Source organism: Anser anser, assembly GCF_964211835.1.
Source record: "Anser anser genome assembly, chromosome: 2".
Classification (NCBI taxonomy): Eukaryota; Metazoa; Chordata; class Aves; order Anseriformes; family Anatidae; genus Anser; species Anser anser.
This window is the reverse complement of record NC_139721.1, coordinates 22,713,553-22,734,398: the sequence shown is the minus strand read 5'-3', so window position 1 is coordinate 22,734,398 and position 20,846 is coordinate 22,713,553. Positions and strand designations below refer to the sequence as shown.

General features: G+C 35.8%; 1 protein-coding gene across 10 annotated transcripts in view; it reads left to right on the top strand.

The window, feature by feature from the left end:
• The window catches only part of VPS13B (vacuolar protein sorting 13 homolog B), a 478,347-nt gene that overhangs the window by 210,756 nt on the left and 246,745 nt on the right, over positions 1 to 20,846 (top strand). For 7 of the 10 annotated variants that reach the window (XM_083824115.1, XM_083824113.1, XM_083824119.1 and 4 more), the window contains one exon: positions 11,580 to 11,727. In XM_083824115.1, coding sequence (XP_083680241.1) covers positions 11,580 to 11,727 — 148 coding nt within the window. The remainder of the gene's footprint in view (positions 1 to 11,579; positions 11,728 to 20,846) is intronic. The other 3 variants (XM_083824116.1, XM_083824118.1, XM_083824114.1) reach the window with 1 other exon arrangement.

The window sequence follows — 20,846 nt, the reverse complement described above, 5'->3', positions numbered from 1 at the left end:
TGTTAAGATATTTTAAATTTTAATGTCTATTATATGCATTTTTTTCTCCCATTTTGCGTAAGTCAAAACTGTGGGTTTTATCTGAACACATAGAAAGTCTTCGGTCATGTTTAGTGCCATGTGTGCATCCTATCATGTCATAACATTTTAAGTGTGATAAGGTAAATCAAGTTAAAAATTTGGGACCACAACTACTGCCCACAGTAAGGTACTAACTTATCACACACAGGGTGCAGCTGGGTTTGTCTGTGTTTCCAGAGACAAGTATGCCTTTTAGTACCTGAACTTCTTCAGATTTGTTTGCCTTTTAACTATTACTTTGAGACTCTTAGGTTTATAATGCCAATTTGTCAGTGTGCTTGCTTACTGAAATACTCAGTATTTGCAGTGTAACTGTGTTGGTGTAGTTTTCTCTGAAAGCATGAAAACAGAAATATCAGAACCTTTTTAACTTAGTTAAGCTGAAATGAGGTAGGACAGAAGCATGACATCAAAACATTTTCACAAAGCACATAAATTTTCAATGATTTTTCCATGAAACCGTGCTGTATCTCCTTTAAGATTAATGTGATACAGCCATGAAGAAATGTAATTGCCTTTGGCCTTATTGAGATTTTATTCAGCTGGTACAGAGCAATGGAAAAATGGTGTTGGGATGTGTGGGGCAAACTCAGCCCAATGAGGATCACCCCTTTTCATTTATTTTTGTTAGCTTCTTGTTCAACCTACTTCTGCACCTTGCTTACCCACTGTCAAACCAGTGTGACATCTGAAACCATTATGTTACTCAGTTTTAAATGGTTGTTATTTTACATTTTGTCCTGTCCTCTACTGAGTCTGTCTATTTCGTACAGATAGGTTATGAACTCTTTAGCCTTGTGTATGTAATATCTACTACAATAAGCCAGATGTCCTGATATGTTCTTAGATAGTGTCTGAAAAATGTGATTAATTATAAATGAAATTTTTTTAAGTCTGAATAAGGGTATAAAAAACAGAAGGACAGAGAAGCTATTTAAATAAAAAGTTAAGTTTGGCACAACAAGCAGTGAACATAAACAGGTTCTTAATATGTTTTGGCTAGAAGTGAGACATTTTTAAATCATTAGTTAAGAGTACAGTAAGGTTTTCTGCTTCTTCTAGTCTTGTCAGAAGGAAATTTTCTATCTTGTTCCAATACAGAATTTTCTGTCTTTAGGAGCAATACATATAACAGCTGTTTGCAGAAGACTGAATTTAGTGTTTAACTAAAGAAAATGTTAGAATTCAGAAGTTCGTTTAATGATGCACAGCAATTCCACCTAAGTTATCTCTGTATGTTGTGCAAGTTGCATAGATCACTCTTGTTCACATTTATTTAAAACTTGGAAAAAAAAGAAGAAAACGTGGAAATACAACTGGTCCTTTTTTAGGCTTCTGCATAATTTTTGAAATACAATGGAATATCTGGAGCCAGATGCTTTCAATGAATGGCATTTTAATGTATTACCTTTTATTATAAAGTGACTATGCATGCCAAAATGTGGATGTTGTTACACATTTGAATAATAATCTGTGTGGTTGCTGTTGTGACTACATGGTCAGTGCTCTAGGGTAAATAGATGTAAATGTAACTCATTTTTTTATATTCGTTCTGAGTTTCAACATGCTTCTATAAGTTTTCCATTGTCCCACTTGAAGAACAGAAACAATGAGAATATTGCAGTCTAAAAATCCATGAGACTCTCTCTCAATGCTTCAGTGAACTGCTTTTGAATTTCTCCCATGGCTACTAGTAACATTTGGTATGGTTCTTAAGTTTCTTTGCTGAAGTGAAAGCATTGTGTAAACTAAGTCTATTCTACATTATAGACTTGTCCATCATCACCTCTTAGCTAATTGGTGATACTGGGCATAGGTCAATATAATACTGTTTGGAGGGGCGTAACTGGATTTTTAATCTCAAAATAGTAATGCTTCTTATAAAATTAAGTTTGGCAGAACTAAAATAAGTTTATATATACAAAACACATACGAAACAGTTGTTGTGTGCTTTTGATATGCATATTTTAATGTTTGTTGCAAGCGTATATTTTGTAAATTTTTTTAGTAATAGAGGAAAGTGCATCTGCTTCAACATTTTTTAATAGGATGTCCTACTTCCTGTTTGCACGCTGTATAGTATAACATGCAGCATGTTTTCTTTAGAAGGTGATACAAAAAAGTCAATGCTGCTGAAGGTTGTTTTAATCAGGAATAGAATTAACATCTCTAGCACCTCTTTGAAATGAACTTGAGGCAAGCTCTTTAATTTTCTTGTGTGAAGTCTGTAGTCCTGTTACTTAATACAACAAGTTGTACAAGGTCTTGTTCAATAAAAAACTTGTTTGTTGCTCAGTCCCCTTCACAGTAAAAAATAAATAAATAAACAAATAAAAGTGCATCCTTATGTTCAACAGGAGGCTCCTGTGCTTCTCTTTGTACCCGTTGCCTGTTGTCTCAGTACTGGGCACCACTGAAAAGAGCCTGGCTCCATACTCTTTGCAATCTCCCTTCAGTTATTTATATATAATGATAAGATTCCCCCTGAGCCTTCTCTTCTCCAGACTGCAATGTCCTGTCTCTCCCAGCCTGTCCTCATAAGAGATGCTCCAGAACTTTGATCATCTTCATAGCCCATCGTTGGACTCCTCCCAGTATTTCCATGTCTCTTTTGTACCAGGGAGCCCAGAACTTGAAACAGTGCTCCAGGTGTGGCCTCACTGTTGCTGGATAGAGGGGAAGGATCAACCTCCCTCCGCCTGCTGTGATACTTTGCCTAATGCAGCCAAGAATATCATTAGCCGCCTTACTGGCATGGACACATCGCTGACTCATGTTCAGCTGGTGTCCACTAGGACCCCCCAGGTCCTTTTCTACAGAGCTGCTTCCCAGCTGGGTGGCCCCCAGCCTGTGCTGGTGCCTGGGGTTGTTCCTCCCCAAGAGCAGGACTTTGCAGGTTTCCTCATTGAACTTAATGAGTTTCCTGTCAGCCCATTTCTCCAGCCTGTTGAGGTCCCTCTGAATGGCTGCGTGGCCCTCACAGTTTTGTGTCAATTGAAAACTTGCTGAAGGTTACACTCTGCCCCATCATCCAGAACATTAACGAAGTCATTGTATGTGATTGGGCCCGGGATTGACCCCATGGATTATGTGGCTAGTTACTGGCCTGCAACTAGCCTTTGTGCCGCTAATCACTAACCTTTGGTCCTGGTCATTACACCAGTTTTGAATCCACCTCCCTGCCTGCTCATCCAGCCCATACTTCATCAGCTTGTCTGTGAGGATCTTGTGGGAGGCCATGGCAAAAGCCTTACTGAAGTCCATGAAGACAATATCCACTGCTCTCTCCTCATCCATCAGGCTGGTCATTCCGTCACAGAAGCTTATCAAGTTGGTCAAGCATGACTTTCCCTTGGAGAATCAATGCTGATTACTCCTGATGACTTGTCCATATGCCTGGATTAGCTGTTCTATCACCTTCCCAGAGATCAAGTTGAGGCTGACCAGCCTGTAGATTCCTGGTTCTTCCTTGACGTTCTTCTTGAAGATAGTGACATCTGCTTTTCTCCAGTCCTCAAGCAGCTCTCCCAGTTGCCATGATCAGTTAAAGAACGTTGAGAGTGGCCTTGTGGTAACATCTGCCAGCTTCCTCAGTGCTCATGGGTGCCTCTCACCAGGGCCCACTGACATTCTTATGTCCAATTTAAGTACTCTCAGATCTGATCCTCTTTCAGGAAGGGTGGCACATCTTCTTTGTTTCAGTCTTTCCCTCTGGAATCTGGGATTTCTAAAGGCCCATTTTGCTAGTAAAGATTGAGGTGAAGAAGGCATTCAATTACTGAACCTTTCTGCTTGTGGGTTTCCTGACATTGTATCAGTGTATATTCCAAGAGACAAGGAAATACTGTAGCTTGCTTTTATTTAGGACTTTCTACTCCTTTTCTAAACTTAAGTGAACATGGGAAGTTAATATTAGTAAGAGTGTATAATATTTATATGCGTTCTTCAAAACTGTTTTGTATTGATTTCAAACTTAATACCCCGAATAACATATAAACGGAAGAAAACAGTCATTTTGAGTCAGAAAAAAATAATGTTAACAGGATGAGGTAAGGAAAAGGTACTTGCTATCATGAGAGTGTTTTCACTTCATCGTCAGCTGATGGTCTTCCAGATATGCAGCGTAGCAAGCATTACGTGCTGCTATGTCTAGAAAAAGACAGTACTAGTAGAATACCTTTCCTGTTTGGACCACTGTACTGTGTATATAGCGTGTAGTAATCAACACCAGAAGGCTTTGCAGGCCAATGTGTTAAAAAACAAAAACCCTAGGACACCCAAGATACTATATTGTTAGAAATGGTGGCAGCTGTTGGAAATGATTTAGTTAAGTTATATTAATTTACTCCTCAATAATACTGAGCTGAAATAACTTGAGACCTGGTGCAGAGCAAGGAATGAAGTTTATAAATCAAAGTACTGTAACTTAAAGTTCAAAACTGATTTTCAAAATCCTTAATCTTGGACTTGTCAACTAAAGTCATCTGAGAGATGCATTTTAATTAATCACCTTCCAAACATTGTGTCACTTACAGTATGTACAACAAATTATTAGTTAAAAAAAAAAGTCAAAACCCAACAACCAGAACTTTATAATTTATTTGTAAGTTTAAAAAGAGTGAATTTGTCATACCATCTTGATAGTAATCCACTGTGTAACAGTTCTAACATTTAATGGATTGATTCTCAACTTCAAAAGTTTTAAACTTTTAATTTCTTTTAAACTTTTAAATTAATATTGCAAGAATAAATTTTTAAAAAATATCCTTTTTGATTTTGCTCTCCTTCAGTTCAAAACCTGAAGAGGAGGTAAATAATATTCTGGAGAAAGTTATTCAATGGTAAATTTTATGTACTAATATCTGCTGTATTATATTACTTAACAGTTTGTATGAAATTGAAGGACTAAGAAAGATTTAAAGATATCAGTGCTTCTGAAGAATATTATGTTGGAAACATAGGTGACTTTTCAAAAAAAATCAGCTTTTGACTGCGTGATTCAGTTCAAATTAATCAGAAAAGCCACTGGCTTTGGAAATACACTCTTATAACGTTGTGCTCTTAAGATCTACATTTTCAGAAGTAATACATTAAGAAGAAATCTGATAAAAAGGTAATTATTCTGATTTATATATACTCTGTGTAACTGCTCAAAGGCAAATTAGTATATGCCAGATGCGTTGCACTCCATCCATATGCTCCATATAAAAATCACATATTTTACATTATTTGGGTGTTAAAAATAATCACATTTCTGGTTCCCTGAATTTGTTAGACTTTTCTGAAATATGTTTTTGTTACCAACATTTTTTTCAGTAACTGTTAATAATCCATGAAGTTGGAACAGCAAATTCAATAGATATCTTCCATACCCTGCTTGATGATTGATGAACCTATGCTAGATTTTAAACAGGGTTTAAACTGGCATAGAAGTTTCAGAGTTGATTTTGCTTTAAAATGTTTTTTTTTATGTGTCAGCCAAAATTGGTGCTCGTTTGTTTTTAAATACTTTATTCTGTATAGGTTTTTCTGGTAAAGCTGAGCTATATGTGTAGCAGCAGTAGCTGCATTCATGTAGTATGTGCACCAGTTGCGTATTTGCTGCTTTTTAACAGTTCTTTAACTCAGCTTATGTAACATATGCTTACCTAAAACCTTTGTGTTTCTTTCATTTGAAAGCCCTGTTGAATAGATATGCTTTTTAATGCCTTATGAAAAATTAATTTGAACAGTATTCAGGAAAGATGCAACTGTATAGAGTGACTTCTTGTACATACGTTGCTTACTGTATGTTTACATTGCCTTCCTATTAAAGAAAAAAAAAGTCAAAGAAAAAAAAAAAGCTGCATTTAGAGTCTTTGCTTCCAGTAACTTAATATTTTATTTTGACTATTTTTTAAGATGTTTTCAGTTATGGCATTCTTCATTTTGGTAAACCAGTGGTGTTTTTATCACATATTTACTCTCTTATAAAAGTCCTTACCTAGCTTTACACCAAAAAATATTTAAAGAATTCATTTTCCTTGGCAAAAAAAGCATGAGCTATACTTTGGTGAGACATCAGGTATATGATGCTCTTTGCAGTGAAAATATGAGTGCATGTAATCTTGTTTTTCTCAAATGCACAATACTGTAAAGCCTCTACTGTTTGTATTTTTCTTACATTAATCATTTCACTAAAATTAATCATCTTATCCCAGAGAAGACTGAAACTATCAAAAATGTATACCTACACATATCTGTTTGTATATGAATGTGTATGGCTGCACATTTCTGCCATTTTCTTTGGCTGTTCTGTATGCATCTGTAAGTGTTATTGTCTAATAAGTGTGTCAGAAATGGAATAGATCTAAAAACTGCAGTGCACAGAGAACATCCTTAGTCATGTACAGTAATAGTGAAGGAAACAACGTTGCTCCTCTTCCAGATTCATCATTTTAAAGCACTGGAATTTAATATACCTATACGATTCCCAAATCCAAATTTCTCCTTTTTCATCAACGTCTATGCCATGGAAGTTTTTATATCCCGATTGAAAAATGAGACTTTTCCATTAGCTGGGTAGGTAGATTAGAGAATTGGTCTGTAGCAATTCAATTTTATCCATTTTTTCCCCTCAACTTTTTTTTCTGCTCCTTTTGCCTTTTTTCTACCATTATTTTTGGAATTATACTGTATTATAAAATCCTGCCACTGCTGTATGGAAAGGTAACTGTGAGCTCAGGATATTTTGAACTCTTGATCCCATTTTGGACTCGATGATCTTTGTAAGTCTCTTTCAACTGAACTGTTTGATTCTATGGCTTGGTAATTCTTCAATCAAGTGGTTTGCAGAAGAGCTCTTCCTGGAATTTTTGCTTAAGTAGTTTGGTCATTATGAGTTGGTCAGTAGACTCATGTAGAACAAGTAATTCCTGTAATTTGAGGAATTACTCAGGGTGTGTTTTGGAATATTGCAGATCTTTGTGTCTTCAAGAGCCAAACACTTCTGATAATGAATGGCAGTGAATAAATAACGCAATATAAGGGTGAGTTTCAGCACTTAAACTTAAGATTTTTGCATGTTGTAGCAAAGTTGGCTATTGAGGGTAGAACTGTGTTGCCCTACTTTAGTTCTAGTTTTTTTCTTCTACCTTGATAAATAGCAGGAAAGGCTGTGATAAAAGCAAGCATGTTTCTAGAGTAGATATAATTATCCTCTTGATGCATCAAGGGTTCTAAGACCGTAGTAAGTTTTGATTTCTGATAGGCAAAAAGCACTATGCTTATACCTATTTGGATCTTTCTCCACATACAAGGAGCACCCTTGTTTCTGAAGGCTGTAGGAATTAAGTTAATGCTTGCTTAAGGAGCTGGAGCTATATGGGACTAGACCCTTTTATATGCTACTTCAAAGGAACCTTGAAACTGCTCATTAGAGTGCTTTCGTCGGTTGATGAAAATGTAGGGGTTCTTGGCTGGCATAAGTCTATCACATACGTTTGGAAAGATTACAGCTCATCAACCAGTGGCTGATCTTTGGTCCTGGCAGAAGCGCTTTTTCTGAGCATACCTGAAATTTCTAGCTGAAGCAGTCACGTAGTTTCGTTTGGATTAGCAAATTTATCTGCCGGGATTGAAGCTGCTTTTGTGAACCCCAGAGGTGAAGCTTGCCTAATGTTTTTAATTAGGAAACAATTTAATTGGTTAATTTTAACTAGAAACTGGGCCTAATGTTTAATGCTTTCTGAAGCGATTTAGGTGTGTTCTTGTATAATTGCTGTCAGAAACCAAAACAGTGAAATGTAACTGTGGCCAAACAGCAACTGTGATTAGGTGCTATTAGAACTTGGCTCAAGGTGAACAAGGTAGATCCTCCTTGCTTTTGGAGCTGTCAGAGCTTGGACTGTCCTGCAGGATAAATTAATGTTCTTCTCAGAGGCAGATAAAATGTTTGCATGACAGTGATCTTACATGTTCACAAACATCCTGTCTTGAGTAGAACTGCCATCTGCGCCCATTCCAGTGACCTCATTAATTTCACTTTCTGCTTGCTGGCTGAAAGCTATTGCACATGTACAGATCAGTCTGTGTGCACGGAGCAGCCGCTAACAGGATGGCTGGGTTTGATTTCATTTCACAGATGACAATCCATGTCTGTGTTGGGTCTTCTGCATTGAGTTCAATGTCTCACAGACCAGTGCTTCATTTTTAACCTTATTTATTATGTTTTAGTTCCAGAAATTCATTCCCTGCTTCCCATTGACAAGCAGGTGTTCAGCCACTCCCAGGAAATCAGGGCTCATCATGCTTAACAGTTTCTTGGGAACACAAACATCATCACTCCGCATGTCTCTCCATTCCCAGCCCCCTCATTAGCAGGGTAGCACAAGGAGCAGAAAAGTCTTTGTCTCTTCAACAACATTGGTTTGTTACCACCACTACTTTCATGAAAAATCCAAAACACAGCACCATATAAGCCTCTACAAAGAAAATTACCTCTATCCCAGCCAAAACCATGACAAACGCATTCCCCATCTTCCCTGATCTGCCTGCATGTTCTTCAGACTCACTGGAGAAATAGTTAAAAAAAAAAAAGGTTGAATACCATGAATTATTATTAATCCAGTGTTCATTGTGTAATACCCACAAAATATTATTGCGTTGATAAACCTGTGGTCAATATTCCAGAACAGAATAGGATTTTGGTTTTGACTGTGAAATCAAAATACCTTAAGGTATACTGGGTTTTCTTGTAGGTCATGAAATTGGGCTTACTTTTTGAGTGTAAACTTTGTCATCTTATGTAATATGTGAAGACAGATTTGTATTTAAACAGAAGCTTCAGCTTACATCATTTTGGGTGATTTTTTATGTTTCCAGAATTCAGGAAAGTTGTCCGTTACTCAGGACGGAGCCAATAGTAATTCATACATTGTTGATGACTTGTATAGAAATTGATTAATATTTTCTAGTAGAAAGCATTTTCCTGACTGTTGTGAGAAGCCTCTGTTTACAGTAGTCCTCTGTATAAAGGAGCCTCATATAAATGTTACTGTAGTTCCATAACTCTGTTGTGTTCTTTATCTTCTTTATAAGACCACCAATTAATAACCATAAAGCTTCCATCCCAAGTAGGTGTGTTAAGCTTTACTGCATGCTACTTCATTGCCAGCTTTTTGGATTGTTGTGATGAAATGCTTATGAAAACACTTGACTGCAATGTCTCCTTTCCCATCAGATTCATCTTCTCGTACAGCTGTGGTGCTCTTGTCATCTGCTATTTCCCAAGCCACAATTTCCTCATCAGTCTGTGGCTAAAACCCAAATCTTGATGATCCTTTTCCATCTATTTCAACGTTGATCTTTCATCTTCTGCATTCTTTTAACCAGAAATCTTTTGCCAAAAATCTGACAAGATTGTACTGGGCGTCATCAACAGCAACATCAGGCTTGATTTCAGTGAGCAAAGATGAAACAGCTGTTTCATTGTCCAGATCAGCACTCAAGCGCTCAATATTTGGTCATAATTTTTTCCAGCTTTGGCTGGCTGTGATAGCCTTGATGTTTTTCCCTATATGACTAGTGGTGTAACTTATTATTGTATGTCGCTGATCCATTTCTTCAGTGGTTCAGAAACAGATAGAGCTTCTTCAGACACTATTTTCCATCCTATTGTCTTTTGTACTGTCTTGTATTATCTGCATTCGTTCTTCAGAACTCTTGCTTCACTTTGGCAAGTCGGTGTTCTTAGTGTTAAATCCAGAAGTGCCAAAACATGGCTCAACGGTTGCTGTTATGGGAAAGCTGCAGGTGGCTTTGCCGTATGAAAGGTTGTATCAGATAAATTTTGAAAATAAGTGATGTAATATGTCTGACTGAAGTTTATAAAACTTGAGACTCTCTCTCTCTGTCTACATGTGGGAAGTATTTCTACGGTGTAAAACTTTTTTTTTTTTTTTTTTCAAAGCTGATTGTTTTTTTTGTTGTTGTTATGGCTAGAAGACACCAAAGTGACATGTTACTGTCTTCCAGAATTGCTTTTTAGTGCTTTTGGAGACAAAGCTGATGACTGTACATTCAGAGAGAGGAGGAGAGATGAGAGTTCTGTTTGTCATTGGCATTAGTATTTTCCTATTAACTTTGCATACCTTTGTATATGTAAGTTGATTGTTTTCACTGGAATAGGATTAAATAGTTGATTGTCTGTCTTATTTTAATTTACTTTTATAGTGGAAAATGGTAAGGGCATTTGGAAGTCATTCTCCTTCAATTAAACGATTTTTCTGTTTGTTTTGGGGTTTTGTATGTGTGCACGTGTTGCACACTGCTTGATTCAGTGATCTGTTTTCCATTGGAGAAAATTTACAAGCATATTGCCCGCCTCACACGAATTTGTTTCCCACAGAGATTCCTAATGCAACGTGTGAGGTTTCTCATTACCCAGCTATATGGATTACATTTTCACTCCAATACCAACAAAATTAAATTACACAAAAATTGATTAAGATGCATGTAATCCTAATGTCTGATCTTTAGAAAAAACTTCTGCCATCTTTAAATGATAACCCTCTGCAACATCAACAGTAGAAATACTCTGCTCTTCTCAGCTGGCATGTCTTTACAATTTACCTAGCAGCTAGCACTACAGAGAATTGTTAACATTTTTGTACACAAAATGGACGATCAGGTTTTAGTAATGATTTTGTCTTTTCTAACTCATGTTGATTTAAAAAAAAAAAAAAGCTCAAAAAAACAACCACAACACCACCAAGAAAAATCTTCAATCGTATTCATTTCAATCATATTCATTTCTGAACCTTCAGTTCTTGAACTCATCATTTTTGCCTTATGTGGGTTAATGTATTTTGCTGTTTTCTAATCTTTGAAATAGAGGTGCAGGCCTTCAAACTAGGTTTGAATGCCTTCAATTTTGTTAACCAGTATTGTATCTTGAGCAGTTGGTAATTTTACCAGTCTGCTTAAAAGTCAAAAGGTAATTCAAAATCAGTAATGATCGGGGTCAGGCTACACATTTCTTTTTCTTTTAAATTGTGTGTCTTTTCTTTAGAAGTTGAATTAATGAAGGTTGATAAATTGCTTTGCAAAACATTGGAATCTTCATATCTGGCTAAATTTGTCCAGTTTCCATTAAACGTTTAGATAATGATTTTGCTTTGAGGATGATCCAGGTTTATTCATATACATTTTGATGGGCTAGTGAGCATGGTATTTTAAGTAAATAAATTCTATTTAACTTTTTTTTCTTTATTGTAGAGCTTATTTTAGTCCTGTTAGTCTGAGAAAAAAAGAATTGCAAGTCCGAATGTAGTATTTCAGCTGTTTAATGAAGTTGTAAAAATTTGTTTTCATAATGTATGTGCTTCAATCATCATTTTAAGTTGTCTTCTATAAATAAAAAAAAAATGCAGTTGAAGACATGTTTCTCATGACAATATCATAATTCAATATTAATGTTTTTTGGGTTTGCGTGGTTCTCAAAGCACTTCTTTTTCTAGCAGTCTGTAGGATCTGTTCCACTTGGTGTGTCAGTAACTCGAAAAAAAGAGGATGAAGCATCAGTTGGAAGTGCGCCTTTGGCAAGGCAGCAATCGAATCAAGCTTCTGAGTATGCCAGCAGTCCTGTCAAAACAAAAACAATAACAGGTATGATCACATCTTAATTGAAACTAGCTACTCAGCCTTTTTAGCCTTACTCAATAACATCCGTGTGCAATTGAACAGTATCAGCTGTGCAAATACTTGGGAACATCTTTCAGATTTAAAGAAATATTGTCCCAGAAAATTACCAGTTCTTTAATAAAAATGTTTAATTTTCATCTTATTTTTAATATAGATACTACCTCAGGGGTCCTGATTATTCCTGATAATTTCATGAAATATATTCTCTAAGACAAGATAAAGGAGTTGTCCGTTCAATAGAAGATAGCTATTTTGCTTGATATTAAATATTTAAGCCCTTAATTTTGTCAGACTTTATACACTTAGATTAATCTCTTTGATTTCAGTCAAACTGTTCCCATTGTTTCCAACCTGGCATTTATGCAAGTCACTGCAGATCTAAGTTTTGTGCATAAATACAGTAAATTTCACAGTTTTTCTCCCATAGAAAATACATTTGTTGTCACTTCTGTTTCTGGAGTTTAAGAAATTATTAAATTTAGGAATCTTCCCTGGCACATCGGGAGTGCTAAAGTTACACTTCATTATTACTAATCAAGATGATATGGCATTCTGGGATTTTCTGGACTATTTAATCATACAGTACTGTTTGCAAGCAGTAAAATAGGACATCATCCAACAAAAGTGACTATCCAGCTGAGACTTTCAGTAATCCTTTTGAAATACACTGAACAAATATTCTTTTCCTTTGCATTGATGTTTATTTCCAGTTAATCATGAAGTACTTCAAGATGTTGTCTATTGAAACTGAGATTAGGATCTTATCCATTAGTGGTAGTTTAACTGTTATTTTGAGATAAAAAGGGCTATAGCCAGAAAATCTGAATATTACATGGGTTGCCATGTTGAAATTGATAGAATAATAGAAGGAAATCTTGGAAATTTATCTATTTCATTTATTAACAATTTACTTTTCAAAATTTTACTTTCAAAATTTTTCTTTTCAAAATTTTACTTTTCCAGGGATTGGACTCGATGATCCTTATGGGTTCCTTCCAACTCGGGATATTCTATGATTCTATGAAATTTATCCTTTTATTTTTACCATTCTTTCATCCTATCCTTTGTTTTTACCTGTAATGAAATGACTGTATTAAATATATTCTTCAGTTTGCGATATTTAGCATGTATAGTCCTGCTACACCAACATCATATGTGTTTTGCGTCCATTCATCTCCTCTTGTGATTAGCTCTACCAGTGCCTAACAACAAAGCACAGAGGTGTAATGCACTAGAGAAACTTGTGTGATTTTTATGTTTGACTGTCAGAAATAGGATTAAAAATGTCCTTTGTAAGACCTTTCTTTGCAGAGACATATATAACCCTGGAATGAAGCTGATCAGGGAATTTAATTTGTTTTGCTTGGTGTTTGAAGAAACTTTCATTTGAAAGAATGATGCATTCTGCATCCCTTTTTGTCTGAACAAAGCCCAATCATGGAGAAGCTTTGAAAATTTCGGTTGCCAAAGCTGTTGTTTTACTCAGAGAAGAAGGGACTTAGTTGTTTTTTGGAGTTACCCAAACATTCTGATAGCATACAGGGGTGGTACATTCAGTCATTACATTAAAGTTGGCTCCTTAACTGATTAAAATGTCATTAAATTTTGTTTGTTTTTAAGATGTAGCATGCATGACACAATTGCTTGTTCGAAGACCAGCCTGTATTTTTAACTGTGTACCTATTTGTTTTATGCTGGAGATAAAATGCCGGGTGCAAAATACCTGAAGTATTTGAGATTTACCTTTAATTCCTATAGCGGAATTAAAGTATAAAACGAATGCCCAAGAGCAAAAGGAAATAATTTACTATGAAATAATTTAAAGGGATATTCTGTCCACTTCAGTAGACCACTCAGATTTTCTTTAGTAAATGGAAGGAGAGCCATATCATACTGCAGTGCCGTGCAGGCTCATTCTCTGTATAGCCTCCTGAAGCACCATGTGGTGTTTAAAGCTTTTCCATCTGTTTAACAGAGTTAGATTTGGCCTGGAAGGTTTGGGGGACAGTAAAAGCTAACACTTATGTTGTGTCACACACACACACACCCCAAAAAAAAAAAAGTCTCTGATTATGAAGCTACCGGTTAAAATGCTTAGAAAAGGTAGGATGAATGAAAGAGTAAAAGGTGAGATCTCATTCTGAGATTCTGAGAAATGTTTCAGTGGATGCTTTGTTTCACAATTTGTTTCTCTACAGGTGCAGTATGTGCTGGAATATGGTGAATGAGTGACTGGTTTCTTAAATGAAAAATAGAGTGCCTGTAATTGTTCTCCTTTCTGATTTTTCTGGGTGCCTTCCTACCAGTAATTTTCACTTGGTTTCCTTTCTTTTTCATTTCACCTAATTTCTGTCTGAGTTTTCTTTGTTTGTCTCACTTTTTTAAAACCAGGAATAAAAAGCACATAATTATAGGTCTAGGTCATACAATGCTACCTATGCTACAAAAGCATTCTAGGTAAAAGGCAAAAATCCTTGTCAGCCTTGTAGCTGTAGCTATGGATGCCTTAAGTTGTCAGATAACTGAGACTGCTGCATTGATAGCAAGCCCATATGCATAGTCTTGCAGACTGAAAGAGGTTATATCTTAAAATCATACTATTCAGGTGATGATTTGGAATATACCCTTTTCGAGTCTAATATGATCTTAGCAGTCTGTCCCTTGAGAACTGCTAGAAACCAACTCTATGTATTAAATGAAAGCAGTTTGTAATCACAGCTGTAAAATGATTTAAAACATTGATCTTGAGTTCAGTTTATTAGCTAATGGCTGCTGAGACTTTGCCAAAAATGAAGCATGGGAAAAGAGCAAAACTACTATTTATATGGTAACTGCCTGTGAAAATCCAAAGTTTCTGTTCTTAAGTCTCAAATGGTAGTTATTTATAAATCTCCTTAACCACAGAGGCCTCAAAAACAGAGTAAGATAACAGAATATATGGTTTAAATTTTGTATGATGCGGTCATGAACGAGCAAGATGATAAAGAATATTTAAAAAAAATTTACCTGAATTCCACTGTCCACCCACTTCTCTTCATGTTCTCAGCAATTCACGAGCTCCTTGTTAATTCAATAAAAAGTAATTTACAGACTTGTAGCCTGGTGTAGAATTGTAGCTCTTACGACTGCATAGTGGGAAAATGTGTGAATGTGTAATATATGTATAGCATATGTAGAATACCTATGCAAGAAGGTAATATGGGTTGTTGAGTAGATAGGACAGCCTTTGAAAGCTGTCCTGTGCACTACTGTTTAAGGATTAATCAATCCAAACTGTCTATTTTCATTCTTTCAAAAGGGTCCTCATTCAATACTAAAACAACTTTCAGATTTCATTCTTATTATGTTAATAAATGGTAGTAATTATTTTCACTTTGTTTGAAAAATATAATGTAACATAATATAATTACTTAAAATAACACAGAATAATTCTGGTTTGGTAAAATCTGTTGCATTACTGAAATGTTAATATTTTGTTCTGTGGAGCTGTTGTTTTTGAGATGTAATTAGAGTTTCAAAGTTGCATACACATGAAGTTAAAGCTAAGTTAAACCTAGTTTTCTATTATTTGTATTTCAAGTAGATGGATGTTGGTGTCATAACAAGAAAATTTAAAGCTTAATCCAAGATGGCCTTTATATCCTCTGTCCTATATAAATTGTCCAATTTCTAGTAAGGACAGGACTCAGGTGGCCAATTTCTCCCTTCTTTCCCCTGCTTATTTATTTTCACAGAGCTTGTAGAAGCATAGAATCTTTGAGAGTTTTATCTTGTTAAATTTTATATTGAACAGTAAGCACCAAGGGAAAATACAAGCAAATGAGTGCACGTATAGACCATAGGATTCCATGAGTCTTATGTGCATGTATAGACCATAGTATTCCATGAGTCTTATTTTTATAGGAAACGAGGCAAAGACCACCACCCACCTTTCCTTTCAACCATTTCCTAACATTTGATAAAGTAGATATAATTACATGCTTATAAACCGGTCATTAAATTCTTCTTAGAAATGGAATTTCTTGGTTATTATGGGAAGCTTTACTAATTCAATTTTGAAAGCTTTTATAAAGTAATTGTTAAAATTGCCTCCAAGTATACATAGGTGATATTTCTGAACTATTTTGAAGGTAGCTAAGTGGAGAGAAGAGGAAGCTTTAAATGTAGACATATCTTTGTTTTGCTGATGCAGTTTAGGCTAGCATTACAGAAGTGGAAAGGATTATAAACAAATTGCTTCTGAACTGCTCTAAAAATCAGAAAAGTCAGGTATCATTTACCTAATAATGAGTGGATCTATAGTTGGTCTGTGTGACAAAAAGGAGCTACAATTCATTACTAAGAAACCAACCCAGGAGGAGCCAAATGTGTTCAGGAGAGCTTTCCCAGTGCCTTGTCCAATGGCAGTGAAGCTATGCTCAGCCCAAAGAGGTGGCAGCCACATTGTTAATGCAGTGATCTAAGAGTATTTATTTTAGATATTCCATTCTTCATAAGTTAGTACACAGTGAGCACATGGTGCATTTGATAGCTATTACTAAAATGAAGAAATAATTCACCTATTTTGTCTTACTACTGGTGTATAGTAGGTAGAAGTGTTTAGGACAAGTGTGATAACTTCTTGAATTTGTTAGACAGCATACTGTTTAGATCAACTGATTCTGTGTTAGTGTTTTTATTTGAAGCTTCATCTTTAGTCAACAGAAAGGTAACTCAAAAAAGAAGCGTGGCATAATATGACCTGTACCTAGCAAACCCATGTGCAGTTACTGATTTTTTTTCTTATGAAGCACGACTAGAATGGTGAACTAGATTTCTGCTAAATTGAGCTGCTGGAATGCAAAAGAAAACCCCAAAACTGGCAAATGTGAGAGAAGTCTGGCTGGTGAGAAATCAATGGATTATCTGAAGAATTTGTACATCGCTACTTCTGCTCAATGAACTGAATGATTATTGTTTATTCATGCCTGTCTTGGAATGTATCACTTATGATTTATTTGGGAAGATGAATGAAATTAAATAGATGCTAAGTAAGCTAAGTAAAATACAGGAATTTAAATCAGACGCGTTTACTTAGGGTGCCTGAAAGTACTAGGATTTTTATATTTTTATAAAAGGGTTGTAGTTCTTGGAAGGATTATTTAAATAGAAGGTCTCTGGGCTCAGATGATTTATGGTAACTTCTAAATGGCTGGACAGTCGCATACCTATATTGAGAAATAATTATTGTGGGTTTTCTTAGCTAGTGAAATGTTTGGTTAAATGATGGCATGATTTCTTCAGTTCTGTGTGGACTTTAAAGAGCATTAGGAACACAAAGCCAGTGTAGTACATCAACTACACTTTCTGTATGGAAAAGTTGAAAGAAAAAGAACAGGTGTTTATTTTTATATACTATTTAAAAGACTAAGGAATTTTCAGTGTATATTTAAAAAGTGAGGCAGAAAATAAGGCAGAATTCTTCCTGAATTTACCAGAAAAGTTCTTGCAAACCTGAAGGCTGAAATTATTAGTTTGTAAGGTACTAAAAGTTACTTGGAATGGTAAGCAGTATTAAGATAAATTCAGACATGGACTTTAGATACAAACACACATACAACACATCTTGTTATTTGCTAATATAGTAGCTCAGTGTTGCCTGTGAAAGGCCATTAGTGATTTATACAAAAGTGTCAGTCCTTTTTTATTTATGTTCCCAGAACTAAATGGGTATTGTTTGCCAGAAATAGTGCGGTAATCATTGGATTTGATGGGAGAAAACACTAACCATAGCCATTCTCTAGCCAACCCCTGCTTTCACACTGAAAGCTTTTTTGCTTGCATAACCACATTCATATCACATTTATCTTGATTTACTGACATACATTTGCTCTAGAAAAAGGAATGTTGTGTAAGAAGTCTGAAGATTCTGGATTTTAACATTTATTCTACTGCTAACTCATTTGAAGGACTTTTCTAATTCAGTCTCTACACCTCTCTGCTACAGTTTCCCTGGGTATAAACTACTTCCTCTGGCTAGTTATCAGGGATTCTGTGGCTCAACTACTAACTGGATTGATAAAAGTAACATATCATCTGTACCATTAGTAGAGTGTAAAAATGCTCAATCCCCAGTAGACAAATACTTAATGCAAAGACTATTAAGTATGTGGTCATACATATTGCATTTTTATTTTATGAGTTTAAAAGCAGTTGGTGCTATTATTTGGATTATTTAAGTTGTTATGCCTTTTTTACAGTATTTATTATGTTTTTTCTTTTCAAGCAACTGATGAAAAGTGCAAACTTTTTTACATACAGGTCATCGTAGTCTTTCCTTAAAAAACGCTCAGCTACATGAATAATTCAAATATTAGTCATCCATCAGTGGAGGCATAGGGCATAGCTTCTGATACACCACCATAAAAATAAACTGTGAATATTTTTGAAACACTTCTCATGGACACTGGTAGTTCAGAAAATATTAGTAAATACTATGAGCTGTCAGCCTCAGCTAATAAGCCTGCTACTTAGATGAACTTTTAAAATTGGATTATAGGAAAAATTAGTGTATTAAGATAGCCAGCATTTTCAGCAAGATACTCCCCTTTTTGCATTTTTAAAAATATGTATACTGTTTTAATATCAAATCATGGAACAAAATTATTACATGGAAATGCATTGTATTGAGAACAGAACTTGTTTCTTTGACCGTAATATATAGAAAAGGGTGAATGATTTGTAATGCTTTCATATATCTCTACATACATATATGTTGTGCTGCAAATATAAAATATATAATCTTATGAGGAAAACTGAAATGCCAACCAAAGGACAAACAAGCTTTTATGTAACAAGTTCCACTGAGCTTTTGATTTTGCCTGATATTATATATATGTACAAACTAAAAACTGCTGATTTACAGAAAAGAAGAAGGAAGTTTTAAGTAGGTGTTGTTTGTACTGTTTTTTTTTTTCCTTTAACATACGAAGAAACCAATTAATCTTCCGGGGAGACACATGCGCACACACACAAACCTAGAGTCCATTTAGGCTTTCACCTTTTTTCAGAGTTGTTTGAAGTTTGAATTTTCTCCTCCACTGCTTTTTAATCTCATTTCTAATCCCTTAGACTCCTTGGTCAGTTCCTCAACGGTTTGCATTTATTGCAAGCACCTTGGTATTTTTGTTTTTCTTTCTGATAAAAAGTCGCATCTAATGCATAAAGTATGAATTGTTATTAAGAAACCCCAATGAGTTTTTTGATGCTATGGCGACTTTAGAAGAGGAAAAGTCTTTCCAGAAAGATCCATGTAATAACAGTATCCTTTCCTTTGATTTCTTCTTTGAAATATTATTCCTGTTCATGTGTTTTGCTGCCATAGCCTTTTAGCATCGATGATTAGTTTGCAATAGCATTTTTCTCGGTTTAACTCATTTCTGATGTGTAAGAAGTGTATGACTGATGATGTGATGTGGGAAGGAAAGCTTGCCCAGCATGCTGAGGTCATGCGATGCACATTTTGAGTAGGGTCACGCGATGGGATGGTGGAGAGGCTGTCCTGCTGCAGACTGCCGTGTGGGTGTTTCTGTGCGAACCTTGTCTTCCAGTAGGAGCTCTCTGAGCTTTTGGGGATCACCGACAGTATGGGTTTGCCTGCAGCAGGATGACCTTTTCCAGCCATGAAGAAGCTGCTCTACCCTCTTCATGCATAAAATGCCTGAGGCACACAGTGGGTCGGGAGAGAGAAGTCGAGCAAAAAGGACAAGACATGGTAGAACTGCACTGCATACAAATTAGGAGTAAGGTATTAGTATTGTATTTTACGTGCTGTTAGTTTATGTACCAGCTGTAAGGAGGGAGGAAGAACTGAAAGCATGAGGCCACTGGTGAGTACAGATTATCAGTGGTCCTCAACCCAGTAGTGGAAAATCTCTGTTCTGTGATCTTTTATTTATTAGAGGAAATGTCCATTTGCCCCCAAATCATCTCACTTCAAAGGATTTATTTTCCCCTTTGCATTCCTTAGGTCAGTGAATATTAATAGCACAGTGTAGCACTGTTTTTTCCAAAGATCTTTTTTATTTTTAAAACTCATGTTTTATGGATTCGACTTCCAAAGCAACCAGTTCCCAGAAGGCTAAAAAACACGAAGATAGAGGTATCTGTCCCTATAGGAAAAACATCTATATCTTGAATGTGTGCCTTAAGTCTTGCTTAGGGGCATCTCCTAAGAGAGGATGTTTACAATTAATTTTGAAGGATTGCCGCTTGGAACTTCCCTTATATTCTAACCATAAGTTGTGAAATAAATTATGAAAATTGCAGCTTCTGGTAGCTCAGCCCAGATTGAGCTGATCAGCCCTTTTCAAAAAGTCAGTTCCTTACCAATGCGTCATCTGAGTTTGGTGAGTATGGCAGCCTCTGAGTGACTTTTGAAAAAGATGCGGTGTATATTTTTACCAAAATACCACTTATGCAATGTGTGACTAGAAGATGAGAGTAGGAGCATTGTGTCTGTACATTGTTTTTTCATAAAAATTCAATTTTGTACAACTTGAGGCAGTCCCCCCTTTCCGTTTTTTTACTTTCTTACCAGTTTGTAAATGTTTCAGACAAATCCTATTTTCTATCCAGCTATTGCTGACTGGCTCCTGGCTTCAACACAGGGCTGATTACGGTGCCAGGAAATGTTCCTAGATTTTTCAGTTCAGTAGTAGCTGAGTAGCATAATTATTTTAGGAGATTAACCTTCATACTGAGACAGATGGAGCCGATCCAGTCTATGTATTTACTATAGAGGACTAGCCAAACACACAGGATAGCCACACCAGACTACTACAGTCTCTTAGCAGCTACCATCTGCTGATGGCCTTGCCTGATAGGGAATTATGACACATGCTTTCAGACCCTTCAGACAAAGCTGTAGGACTTACCAGTACAGAAAAAATAAATAACAATAGAAGACTACTTTTTTTTTTCTTTTTTTTTTTTTTCCAAAGAATTATTTCTGTGCTGGTTTCTTTACACCCTGAAACACCTCTTATTGCTTCTCTGTTCTCTATGATTTCTGGCAGAATGGGTCTTTATCTGTTTGGATTACA